At 39.9% G+C, this 13,177-nt stretch overlaps 2 protein-coding genes across 2 annotated transcripts in view; both read left to right on the forward strand.

Annotated features, from left to right (window-relative positions):
• Positions 1–13,177, forward strand: part of LOC123960356 (scavenger receptor cysteine-rich type 1 protein M130-like) — a 549,618-nt gene that overhangs the window by 302,947 nt on the left and 233,494 nt on the right. The window lies entirely within an intron of this gene.
• On the forward strand, positions 2,785–9,192 carry LOC123959743 (GTPase IMAP family member 8-like). Its single transcript, XM_046033995.1, has 4 exons — positions 2,785–2,820; positions 3,266–4,474; positions 4,593–5,652; positions 9,102–9,192. Exons 2-4 carry the CDS (start codon positions 3,385–3,387, stop codon positions 9,190–9,192), a joined length of 2,241 nt encoding a protein of 746 aa, XP_045889951.1. The 5' UTR covers positions 2,785–2,820; positions 3,266–3,384.

A 13,177-nucleotide genomic window follows, 5' to 3' on the forward strand; every position in this document is an offset into this window, starting at 1 on the left:
AGTTGGCTGGGCTCAGGAGCAGAGGGAGAGAGAGCACACGGGGGAGAAAACACAGAGAGGCGGGCAGAGAACAGGAAACCAAGGAAAAAAGCAGAAGAACTGATAAAAAGTAGAAAAAACCAGGACACTCACCGTCAGCCGGGCTGCCACCATAACAATATCAGTCTATGATGAAAGTCGTCCTGACTGAATTATATTTATATATAATATAATAATAATAATATATAATATATAAGATTTTTTTTATTGTGTGAATAAGATTGCTTAAATTTTGCTTCCTCCAGGGTGTTAAACCTGCAGTTGATCTTCAGTTGAATTCATCTCTGATGTTTCCAGCAGAGTGACATCATGGCGGCTGTAGCATCAGGTGAGTCTGGAGTCTCTTCTGACTGTTTCCAAATATTACACATCTTCAGTTAGTAGTTAACACAAGAGAGATCAAGTAAAACCACTGAGGACCAGCCAACTCTATACTCTGTATTGAATTTATTCTTTTAGAGTAAATAATTCCTAAAATATGTCACTCCTTGAGTCCCTGACACCGTAGTAACCCCCATCTCAGTCCTCACACATGGCGCAAGATGAGAGAAAGAGACACTGAGATTACTTTGAGCTGCATTCAGGTGCACCAGTTGCAGCTTCTGCCTCTGCCTCTGTCTGTAAAGTGCTCAGATAGATCACATTTCAGGCAGTTCTGGCACCATCCTCCGGGACTCCATTGATCAACTCCAGACCACCAGCTCCACCTCCACCACCTCAGCATGGGCCTGGGGCTTTCAATATCTGCCCACTCCAGAGACTTCAAATTCTCCGACGACTATTTCAATCACAAGGAAGGACGTCAACAGGAGGCAGAACCCCCTCAAAGCAGCTGGTCCAGACTCTGTCTCCCCATCCACCCTGAAGCTCTGAACCTCACTGAAGACACGACATGTGCCAGCCTGCCTCACATCCTCCACCATCATCCCCAAAAAACCAAGGACCATAGGACTAAATGACTGCAGACCCGTCGCCCTGACAGATTGTGGGTTAAATCTTTTAGATTTGCAGCCACTTTTTGTCCTGCCTCAAATCCGTCTCAAACCCACTCTTGGACCCCTCTGGGCTCCTCAGGAACCTATGCATGGATCCTATTTTTGAATTTCAGCTGGGCTTTCAACACCATCATCCCCACTCTGCTGCAGGACAAGCTCTCTCAGCTGAGAGTTCCTGACTCCACCTGCAGGTGGATCACAGACTTGCAGTGAAGCTGGGAAAACATGTCTCTGATTCCAGGACCATCAGCACCGGTTCTTCTCTCTGTACACTAACAGCTGCACCTGCAGTCACCAGGCCGTTAAGATCCTGAAGTTTGCAGATGACACCACCCTCAGTGGGCTCATCTCTAGTGGGGATCAGTCTGCCAACAGGTGGGAGATTGACCATCTGTTGAAGTGACCACAAGACAGAAGAGATGTATTTTAGTAAGAGCCCAGCCCCACCAACCCCTTCGCCCCGTGTGACTCCACAGTTGACACAGTGCACTCCTTACGCTTTCTGGGCTGAACATCACCTCCCTCACCAAGAAGGCCTAGCAGAGGATGTACTTCGTGCAACAACCTCCCAGTCAAACCAGTCAAAACACATAAAGCAATATGTTCTTCGAGAAACAGTGTTCCTTTAATTAAAGATTACATGTGAATGAATCAATGTTATGTATCTTTACTGTGTCAGATGATCTGAAACCACTGAAGGGAAGCAGCAGTTATGAATATCTGCCATCCAAATGTATTTTTGAAATGATAACAGCTGACACAGTAACTGAAGTCCAACTTAAAAAAGCTGAGCTATATAATAGCAGTTAAAGATTCAATTTTAATGTTTTGACTGTGGTCGAACTCTAAACTGAACAGTTTTTTCCTTTCAGTGTCTGAGCTGAGGGTTGTTCTGCTGGGGAACAGCTGGTATCAGAGGAGTTCAGTGGGGAACATCTTACTGGAAGGGACTGCGTTCATCTCTGAGGAAGAACCAGACTGCTGTCTGAGAGTCAGAGGACAGCTGAAGGAGAAAAAAATAGTTCTCATCAACACCCCAGATCTGCTGCGTCCCAACATCTCTGAAGAGAAACTGAAAGAACATGTGACAAACTGTGTGAGACTCTCTGATCCTGGACCTCATGTGTTCCTGCTGGTTCTACAGCCTGAAGACTTCACTGAGAAACACAAACTGAGGCTCTGCAGAGTCCTGAAACTCTTCAGTGATCGATCATTTGATCATTCACTGGTTCTGATATCAACACTCAGAGAGGAGAGCTCAGGTTTAAAGAAAAAATACATGCAACACCCACCATTAACAGACATGATCAAAATGTGTAGATGCAGATCCTTGAATATGAAGGACCTTGAACGTTCTGAGCTGTTAATTAGTTTGGATCAAAATCTGAAGAATAACAATGGAGAGCATGTCATTTGTGATGTGTTTGATGAGAAAGTATCTGCTGATCATCAAAGCTTGAAGCAACAGAAAACAACCATTTCTGACACTGAGCCTGCTGGAGCTCCTGGTGAGTACAGAAACAGTTTTGATAATGTGATCAATGTAAATATTTATTGATTAAGTTGAAACAGAGTTGAGAGTTATTTCAGTTGATGGTTTTATCTTTTCACAGGGTGGAGATCATATGTACCCAGCTTTAAGTACATTGATGAGAGACGATCATCATGTTCTGTATATAAAGATCTTTAAGATGAATCAGACGTCAGTAGCTGATGGTTCTTTCTTTCACAGGGTTAAAACGAAGCACATCACACAGTTCATCAGCAGCAGAAAGCACAAAGCAAGGTGAGTAAATTATATATTCATCATAATTATTGTCTTTTTAAGAATGTGTTTAGAAACTATAATTCTGCTTATCCAATAAACTGGACTTAAACATAAATTCTAGCTGTGAGCCAATATTACACAGAGAGATGATTGAAAAGGATCCACAGACAGTTATTTTATGTTTAGGTTTATGACGTGGCGATGGTAATGTGGATAAGACACATGCTTTTGGTGTGAGAGACCAGGGTTCAATTCCCACTGTGACCCATCCACCATTGTGTCCCTAAGCAAGAAACTTAAAACGTTGTTGCTCCAGGTGTTTGACCTCTGACATATATAGCAATTGTAAGTTGCTTTGGATAAAAGCATCAGCTACATGAAATGTCGTTATCGTGATCTTGTAAAAGACTGAATCAGCATCCATGTTTGCTACAAAATGCTTCATCTTTCTTTTATATCACAGCATCTGTCCTCAGAATTGTGCTGTTGGGGAAGAGTGAGGACGACAAGACAAATCTTGGTAACTTAATACTAGGGCCTGAAAAATTTGAAGTCCAAAAAAAGTCCCAGATCAAACTTTGCATGGCTGCCTGTGGAGAGTGGAGAGGAAAACCATTAACAGTAGTGAAAGCTCCAGACATCTTCAGTCTGTCTGACAAGACAGCGAGAGAAGAGATGAGGAAGTGCATCAGTCTTTGTCCTCCTGGACCAAATGTTCTGCTGCTGTTAGTGAAGGTTTCTGATTTCACTGAGGAGAACAGACAAACACTGAAATTCATCCTGAGTTTGTTTGGTCAAGATGCTTTTAAACACTCAATGGTCATCAGCACACATGAGGGGAATGAAACACGCAGTTCTGTCAGTAAGCTCATTAAAGACTGTGGAGGAAGACAGTACAGGATGGTAGAAAAAGACCATGGACAGCTGATGGAGAAGATTGAGAACATTGTTCATGAAAACAGAGGAACCTTCCTCACCTTCACTGAAGAGACCATCAGACCAAAGTCTGAACACATCAAACCAGCTTTAAACCTGGTTCTGTGTGGGAGGAGAGGAGCAGGGAAGACTTCAACAGCCAAGGCCATTTTAGGTCAGACAGAGTTTCATTCAGTCTCCAACTCATCAGAGTGTGTTAAACATCAGGGAGAGGTGTGTGGATGTTGGGTTTCCCTGGTGGAGCTGCCTGCCTTGTATGGAAAACCTCAGGAGGCAGTGATGGAGGAATCACTCAGGTGTATCTCCCTCTGTGATCCTGAGGGCGTCCATGTCTTCATCCTGGTCCTACCTGTGGGTCCCCTCACTGATGAAGACAAGAAAGAGTTAGAGACCATCCAGAACACATTCAGCTCTCGAGTCGTTGACTTCACCATGATTCTGTTCACTGTGGAGTCAGATCCTGCAGCTCCAGCTGTTGTTAACTTTCTAAAGGAAAACAAAGACATCCAGGAGCTCCGTCAGAGCTGTGGAGGAAGATATGTTGTTCTCAACATCAAGGACGAGCAGCAGATCCCAGAGCTGCTGGACATGATGAGACAATCTGAAAATAAACCATCCTGCTATACAGCTGTAACATTTGCACGTGCACAAATGGAAAAGGTCATACAACAAGAGAAAAACATCATCAAACTACAGGCTGAACTGAAGGACCTGAAAACAAACAGCACAGTCAGAGGTAAGTACTATAATTGATAAATATGAATAATAATAAATAATATTTTTTTCTGTTCTTGCAGTATATACAGTTATAACTGTCAGCATTTAAAGTAATGTCTGTTCTTCTTCTTTCCCAGGTGATGATGAGGAGCAGAGCCCAGAGAGTCTCAGGATTGTGCTGATAGGGAAGACTGGCTGTGGAAAGAGCTCTACAGGAAACACCATTCTAGGAAGAAAGGAGTTTAAAGCCAAATCAAGTCAAACATCAGTCACCAAACTTTGTCAGAAAGCACAGAGTAAAGTGGACGGTCGTCCGGTCGTTGTGGTCGACACTCCTGGTCTGTTTGACAATAGTTTGACCCATGAAGAGGTTCATGAGGAGATGGTGAAATGCATCAGTCTTCTGGCTCCAGGACCACATGTCTTCCTGTTGGTGTTACACGTTGGCAGATTTACACAAGAGGAGAAGGAGACATTAAAACTCATCAAGGAAAGTTTTGGGAAGAATGCTGAAAAGTTCACCATCATTCTTTTAACTGGAGGAGATACACTAAAGCAGGATAAAGTTTCCATTGAAGAATACATTGAACAGGACTGTGATGATTCCTTTAAGAAGCTGATCTCTGACTGTGGAGGAAGATACCATGTGTTTGATAACTATGATGAACAAAACCGCACACAAGTCAGTGAGCTGATAACCAAGATTGACACCATGGTGAAGGAAAATGGAGGCAGCTGCTACACCAATGAGATGCTGCAAGAGGCCGAGGCAGCTATAAAGAAAGAAATGGAGAGAATCCTGAAGGAGAAGGAAGAAGAGATGAAGAGAGAGAGGGAGGAGCTTCAAAGAAAACATGAGGAGGAAATGAAAGAGATGAAAAGAAGAATGGAAGAACAGAGAGCAGAAACTGAAAAGGAGAGAAAACTGAGAGAAAAACAACTTAAAGAAAAGGAGGAGAAGATAAAGAAGGAACTTGAGGAGAGAAAGAAAGAACAGGAAAAGAGAGAAAAAGAAGACAGGAAGAGAAAACAACAGGAAGAAATTAAACGACAGGAGTGGAAACGAAAGGTTGAAGCTTTGGAGCAAAATATAAGATCAGAGTCAGAATCAAAGGAAATGATTTACAGAAAGTTGAAGGAGAGCAGAGAAGAGATGAGAAAAGAACGAGAGAAATATGAGAAAGAACAAAAAGAATGGTGGGAAAAACGAAAACAAGAAGACGAAGAGAAACGACAGAAAGAACAAAGAAGACTTAGAAAGCTTCAAGAAGAATATGAACAGGAAAAAGAAAATTATGAAAAGAAAGGAAGAGAACAGACAGCAGAAACTGAAAAAGAGAGAAAACTGAAAGAAAAAGAACTTAAAGAAAAGGAGGAGAAGATAAAGAAGGAACGTGAGGAGAGAAAGAAAGAACAGGAAAAGAGAGAAGAAGAAGACAGGAAGAGAAAACAACAGGAAGAAATTGAACGACAGGAGTGGAAACTAAAGGTTGAAGCTTTGGAGCAAAATATAAGATCAGAGTCAGAATCAAAGGAAACCATTGACAGAAAGCTGAAGGAGAGCAGAGAAGAGATGAGAAAAGAACGAGCGAACTGGGAGAAAACACAAAATGAATGGTGGAAAAAACAAAAACAAGAAGACGAACGGAGACAACAGGAGGAAGAAAGAAGACTTAGAAAGAATCAAGAAGAATACGAACAGGAAAGAGAAAATGATGAAAAGAAAAGAAAGGAAGAGGACAGAATCAGAAGAGAACAAGAGGAAAAAGAGAAAAAAGACATTGAGGAGAAACATAACAAAGAAAAGGAGGAACAGAAGAAGAAATATGAAGAGGAGGCCAGACAGAAAGCTGAGGAGTTTAATGAATTCAGAGAGAAACACAACAAGGAGTTTGCAGCTCAGAAGCAACAGCATGAGGAAGAAATTTGTGTTTTAGTAAAATCTGTCATCAAAGACAGAACAAATGTGGAAACAATCCACAAGTTAATGAAAACACATGAAGAACAAATGAAGAAAGAGACAAATGAGAAGAAAAAGAAAACTCTGCAGGAAACACATGAAAAAGAACTAAGTGCCTCGATAAAGGAACTTTTGAAAAAAGAATCATGGTGTTTTATTTCATGAGGATTTGTTTCATGTAAACGTCTCATCAGCAGTTTCAGATATTTTTCCTTTTTTCTGTTTTCATTTGTTCCAATAACTGAAAGTTTAACGAACAAGATATTTGACTGTGATATTTAGCAGTGGACGACACTGTGATGCAGACCATGGCCACTGAAATACTTCTCATTGGCTGTCAGGGTCCAGCCTATTAACTACAGGTTACCATAGCAACGAAACTAGCGTTTTCTGAATTAATTTGACTGAAATGATTTTTCTGAGTGGTGAAACCTTGTGAAGAATATACAGCTCTCATTCCCAGAGCATTAAATAGCTACACTTTTTAGGGCCCTATGGAATACTTCTTATTTTTTTGGATTTCTGTGTTTTACAATATAAACATATTTTATCATCATAAAGAGTGTATAATGAAAACTGTTTCAACAGCTCAATAAATGATTTATGGGGACAATTCACAATGGATGTACTGTTGCAGTACTTGTACTGTGAATTGTCCAATATTAAAAAGCTTATTACTTGAGTGCAGCCTTTATATGCTGCTCGACATCGCTGTTTATTTTTTACGTTTTATATTTTATTTTAATGGAATATCTGAGTCATCCACTGACAGAGAGCAGAGGAAAGAAGCAGGCTGCTCGTAAATTGTGTTGTGCGAGACCACTTATTTCCTACACTATCAAATAGCAAGAAATACCCAGGCTGTTGATGCTGATACCAATACTTTTTACATATTTTATTTCTAGTTTAATGCGATCTCCCTGTCATATTCTTTAATTGTAATAAAAATATCCTGCTCAGAACTGCCGCTTCATAACATCAAAATATTATTTTGACTTGATCTCAGATGTTTAGCAAAGTTTGCGGTGTTGCCAAAGTATTTCACAGTTTTTGCACACACATTCACTGTGTTCTCTGTAAAGTTTATATAATATATATTGGAGATATTAGAGTCATTTGTTTTCACTTTTTCACTTCTAATAAGTTGAGGGTTGTAAAAAAGAGTGAGCTGCTGTTTCAGCCTGCACCTTTTCAGTCTGTAGAAAATCTTTCTGCTCTGTTGGTTTTCTTTTCTTCTGTTAAAACTCTTTTGCTGGGAATAATTGCCTTTTCTTTTCTTTTGTCCTAATAGTTTGTGTAATCATTTGCTGATAAAAACAGACAGCAGCTTAGTAAAGAAAGACTTCAGCAGCTGAAGCTCTGCTCGCTCATTACAGATGATCTTTGTTTTCTTTTGAATATGACAAAGAACATGATGTTTGTGCTGGAAGTGAAATGAAATGTTTAGATGTCATTCACCCTGTTTTTCTCTGCAAATCACAAATATCACAGCAAATATGAAACATTATACAGCATGAAGATCATTTAAACTGCTGATCAGATCAATCAGAATGATGCAGAATGACATTATAGACGATGAACGCTCTGATGTTTCTTTGTTTTGTTCCATGTCAGATAAGGCTGGATGCTTTATAACTGATGACATCAACTTAAGACAGAATTCAGATCAATCTTTAATCTTTGCTTTCTTTGTTTGTGCTTCTAAAAGATGAATAAAGTGTTTCCCTGTAGTTCAGTGTGGACTGTTGTTAATCTAATAAACTAGATGATAAAGTGATGAAACAGAACAGAGCTCACAGGTTTTTTTCTACCTGCACAGAGACGCTGTGGGAGGAAGTGGCTTCTCTCTGAAACATCTTTATTCACCTCTCTGTTTATTTCTCTTCTCCTTGATCTGAGGGTACTGCTGTTACTATGGATACTGTCAGAGTATCCAAGTATCCTGAGTGTTCAAAAAAGAAATCCAAGACTACAACACATGAACAGATACAACAATTTCAACACCTGCAACACATTATATTGTCCAGTTAAACAGTGAACTGTGTGTAGAAACAGTTGAAACACATTATATCTGTAGCTCCATCTGCAGCCTGATGCTCTCAGTAACCAACCTCAGGTTCCTGCAGTAACGCTTCACCTCAGGACTGAATGACTGATGTTGGCCAGGCTCAGTCATTTCTATAGCAGCTGCCATTTTTACACAGACCAGATCAAATGTGGCTCCTGCTGCTTTAAGGGGCAAAATGATCCATGTGTGAGTTTAACCACTTCAGTTCAAATTTAAAGACTTTTCCTGAACTGACCTTTTATATTTTTATTACAGCTGAACACCATCATTGTTCAGATTAATTAAAGTGTTAATAAAGGCTTTATAATAACTGTTGACTCATTTTATTTACTGTCTGTGTTAAACTGAACATCTGTCCCACTTAAAGAAGTAAAGTGTTTAAATATCAAACAGCAACACCAGCAAAGAGTCAGGATGTTAATTCCTCTGCTCTCTCTTTGTCCTTTGTCTAAACCAATCAGCACACTGCACACAGTTAATCATAAATCCTCATTTATTTAACAATTTAAACGCACAGATAAAAGTAGTCGTAACACACTTAAGCTGACCTAAATCCCACTGATGTACTTGGTCCATTTGCGAACGATCAGTCCGTTCTGGCGGTTTGTGATTCTCCAGGCCGAGATCGTCCAACACCCACTCACAGGAGAAGAGGCGGCCCTGCGTAATACAACAGTGGGTGCAGTTAGGGGAGAACACCTTCCTTTAAGTCTCAAACTCCTTCTCACGCTGTTTCTATACTCCGTAGCTTTTGCCTAATGAGAGTAGGATATAAATTAGATCAACAAAAACAGACTTGTGTATGAAAACATGTAGAGGGATGACAGTAGCTACATGTCTTCAGTCAAGGTTGGAAGCTTTGTTGGCTTTGGAGCCAATAAAACAGTTTACTGAGCACCATTTAGCTGTAGATACATAATTTCAACGTTTGTGATCCGCTTGGCTCTGCTGCAACAGGTCACAGATGTTAGTGGCTATATGCCAAACTTATCTAACCTCTTGTCTTTCTCACTGAGGTTCAGGGTTTTTACTGTAGTGCTTTGGCTCCTCCCACTAAGGTTGATATAATCAGTGAGTTTCTGCCTGCAGATGAGTTATACCTCAGGAAAGAAAACTAAACAACTCTTGGTCCCTGGTAAACATTGTTTTTTTATTTCAGCAGAATCCCTGAAACTAGTGCTGCGTTCAGGTCCTCTTGGAATTTAGATAATTCCCAGTTGAAATTACTTCTGGCATGAAAAACTGTTTTTTTGGCTCCAATAGGGGACTTTACAAAGTCTCCAACCAAAATGAAGTGTTGATTGAAGATACAGTCTATGTAGCTACTGTCATCCCTCTACATGTTTTCACACACAGGCTCTGTCTGTTTCGTGTTGACATAATGTTTAGCCTACATTCCTCCTTGATAATTCATGTTTTCATTGGGTTTAATGATAATGATGAATGATTAAAAAAACTAAAACACTAAAGGACGAGCGCCTTCATTTTCATGGCAAATCACATGTGAAAGACGCCCGTTTTTCTGTCTTTTGACGTCTCCAGTGTGCAATCAGACGCTGGACCAGGCGTCCATGAGTAGCCTACTCTTGCTTGTGATACTCCCACGCGTCGGCCGTCGTGAGTCCTCTCTGTGTCTGCTGTCATCAATTCTTGCCCAAAAAGGAACCTCTACTGGTTCATCACCAAGCATACTGAAAGGAAACAGCTTGCTCAACCCAAAACAGATATCCTGCAGACTTGACTGATAATTTGCGTGACGGGTTCGTGTTGCAACCTAAATGTTCTGTTGGGGAGCAGCCACACCAATCAGCACACTGAGTCCAGTATTTCTATTTTTCAAACTTTGTTTCTAGTGGCGGTGCCCTCGTAGTTCAGGGATTAAGACTCCGACACCAGTTTAAGTCCATCTGAATTGGACCGGATGTTTTAGTCAGGTGTGAAAATGAGATTGGGGAAAAAAGGGAAATGACCTTTTCTGAAAGCAACAGCCGGTCAGATAGCTGCCCAGTCTGGACATGTACTGTTAGTCCTGTCATAAAAGATTTCTAGTTGCGTGAAAATACATTTATAGCAATAGTGACTCTGAACCAGTTCAGACTTCACAATGTCAACATGTTTTTACACGTATTTGTCCTCCTTGATAAACAACAAAACATAAAACAACAGCAACATAAACATCAGCTTTTAGATAAAGATATAAAATGATTTAGACAAAACAGTTTGCCACATTAAATGACTGGCTGATGAAAAAGTGACATCAACATTGAAAGAACGTCACATCAATATCAGCAAGTGAAGAAAAATGAGACTTAAATGATGCTGAAAAAAAATCTGCAGGCAGCAGAATGAGGCTCACTACTGTTTCTGTATTTCAACAGTCACTACTACCACCAATTTGGGTGAGTTTTCATCCAGCAGTTTTTGCTGCACAAACACTTTTAGCAGAGAAAAAGAAGAAAGAAAGAAAAAAAAGAAAGAAAGAAAGAAGGAAGGAAGGAAAGAAAACAATGCTGCTGGATCCCAAATTATAACTCATTTGAAAACCTTGTTCTTACACACCCAACCTTGAAAACACTGCAGCCATTTGTTAAAGTTTCAGAAGAAGTTATTATTGTTGGTAATGTTAATATTCATGTGGATGTTGACAGTGACAGCCACAGTGCTGTGTTTATCTCATTATACATTCGATTGACTTCTCTCAGAGTGTTTATAAAGCGACTCAGTGTTTCAATCACACCCTCAACCTTGTTCTGGTAAATGGTATCAAACTCGAAATGAATGAGGGCCCAAACACAGGACACCAGAGCTGAGCAGATAAAGTCCAATGATTTATTAACAAAAAACAAGCACACTTATAGACAGTGGCTGACTCCAAAAGTATAATCCAAAGAACGCAAGACGGAACAATGATCCACAAGCTGGTTAGGCTCACTAAAACAGGAGGCAGAGACGAACACAGGTTACAGCGCATCCGCAATCTATGAGCAACAAACCACAATGATCCAACACAGACTGAACAGAACACATATATTATAGAGCGGGTGCAGCGGTAACGTCAGATCCTGTTTACGCTGGGGGGAGAGGGGAGTTCCGAAAGTTGGCCCCTGTATTTAAACCCTACACGGTTAGAGAGCTCGATTTGGCTGTGAGGGTGACCAGAGTTCACTCCGTGTCAGAGTGGAAGTGCCGAGGGTCTAGTTTCAGAAAGGCCCCTTCCCTCTCTCCTTGTTAATATAAAAACAAACCAGTCAACACGCAAATAATGCTGGAATAAATTACACATCACACACTGAAAGCTTTTTTAGTTTAAATGAGTCTTAAGAAGTGAGAAAACCAGGATCCAGACTGTGAGCCGGATCTCCTCTGGAAGACTGATCCAGACTGTAGGGGCCCTCACAACAAAGACCCTGTCCCCTTTGGTTCTTAGCCTGGAGACCTTGGAATAGTTAGCAGAGCCCTACCAGAGGATCTCAGTCTGCGTCCCGGCTCATAGGGGATAAAAGCTCAGAGATATATGAAGCTGCCAGCTCATGTCTGGCCTTAAAGTAATCAGAAGAATTTTAAATCAGTCCTAAAAGAAACAGGCAGCCGCTTCAGGATTCTGACTCTGAGGTGAGTCAGAAGTGGAGCTGCAGCATTTTGGACTAACTGTGAATTGATTTCTGACTCAGACAGGTTTACAGGGAGTTACAGCAGTCGAGGCGGGAGGAGATAAAGACCTGGAGGAGTTTCTCCAGATCTGAGGCTGAAAGAAAACCAGAACCACAATCAGAAATACTTTGACAGTTTGCATGTCAACATACTAAATAACAGAAATAACAATAAAGTAGGAAATATAACAAAATATAGAAATTTAAAATAAATCTAAATCTGAAGCAGTGTGGATATTAACAGTATTTCACAGCAAACACTAATTAATAAAAAAATAACTGAAAAACTTTTGTTACGTGAGGTTCAAAACAATCTGGACATTTGAAGGTTTTAATAAATGAGCAGTTATGTAAAAATTAAATATTTATATATTTGTACATTTATTAATTCATTTATATATTTTTTAATCTATCCATAGTGTAACTTGTTGCAGTGAAATAAATTATCTGCAATAAAAAATAAATAATCTGTACTTCATAACTAGTTAGGCCCCCGTGTATTTACATATTTAGCTTCCGCCCCTTAAAACCCTTTGAAGTGAAAGTAATAATAAAAAATAGACACATTTATGCATGTATAATTACATTTAATATTTATTGCCGCATTTACATGTTTGATCATTTGTTTCATAGCCACATTTATTTATTTATGTGGGCACATTTATTTCATATTGACTGAAATGGAAATCATTTACAACAGTAATTGGAAGCTCCTATATATCAATAAAAAGTATAACCACATAATGAACGTACCTGTGTGTTTTAAGGAGTTTGTCACAGAGACAGACAGGAAAAGACTCGCAGCTGATTCTGAGGCTGAAGTTTGCAGGAGAAAATCTAAATAAAGTGACGTTAGAGCCTGTTTTATATTACAGACAGGATAGATAATGGTCAAATCTAGCAGTGACTAATAACACAGTAACAGTGGTGACGGTAGGACTTTTATAATCTGCTTATAGACATATTTTATATTTGATATTGTGACACTGAGTGGGGGAAACGTTGCTTATTACATGAATTAAAATGGTTCTGCACTCAACATGT

This window comes from Micropterus dolomieu, linkage group LG21 (assembly GCF_021292245.1).
Source record: "Micropterus dolomieu isolate WLL.071019.BEF.003 ecotype Adirondacks linkage group LG21, ASM2129224v1, whole genome shotgun sequence".
Classification (NCBI taxonomy): domain Eukaryota; kingdom Metazoa; phylum Chordata; class Actinopteri; order Centrarchiformes; family Centrarchidae; genus Micropterus; species Micropterus dolomieu.

Coding starts and splice junctions, on each gene's coding strand:
- LOC123959743 (XM_046033995.1), top strand. CDS start 3,385: ATGGCTGCCTGTGGAGAGTGGAGAGGAAAACCATTAACAGTAGTGAAA. Junction 4,475..4,592: donor AACAAACAGCACAGTCAGAG/GTAAGTACTATA, acceptor CTTCTTTCCCAG/GTGATGATGAGGAGCAGAGC. Junction 5,653..9,101: donor GAGAAAGAACAAAAAGAATG/GTGGGAAAAACG, acceptor GTGATTCTCCAG/GCCGAGATCGTCCAACACCC.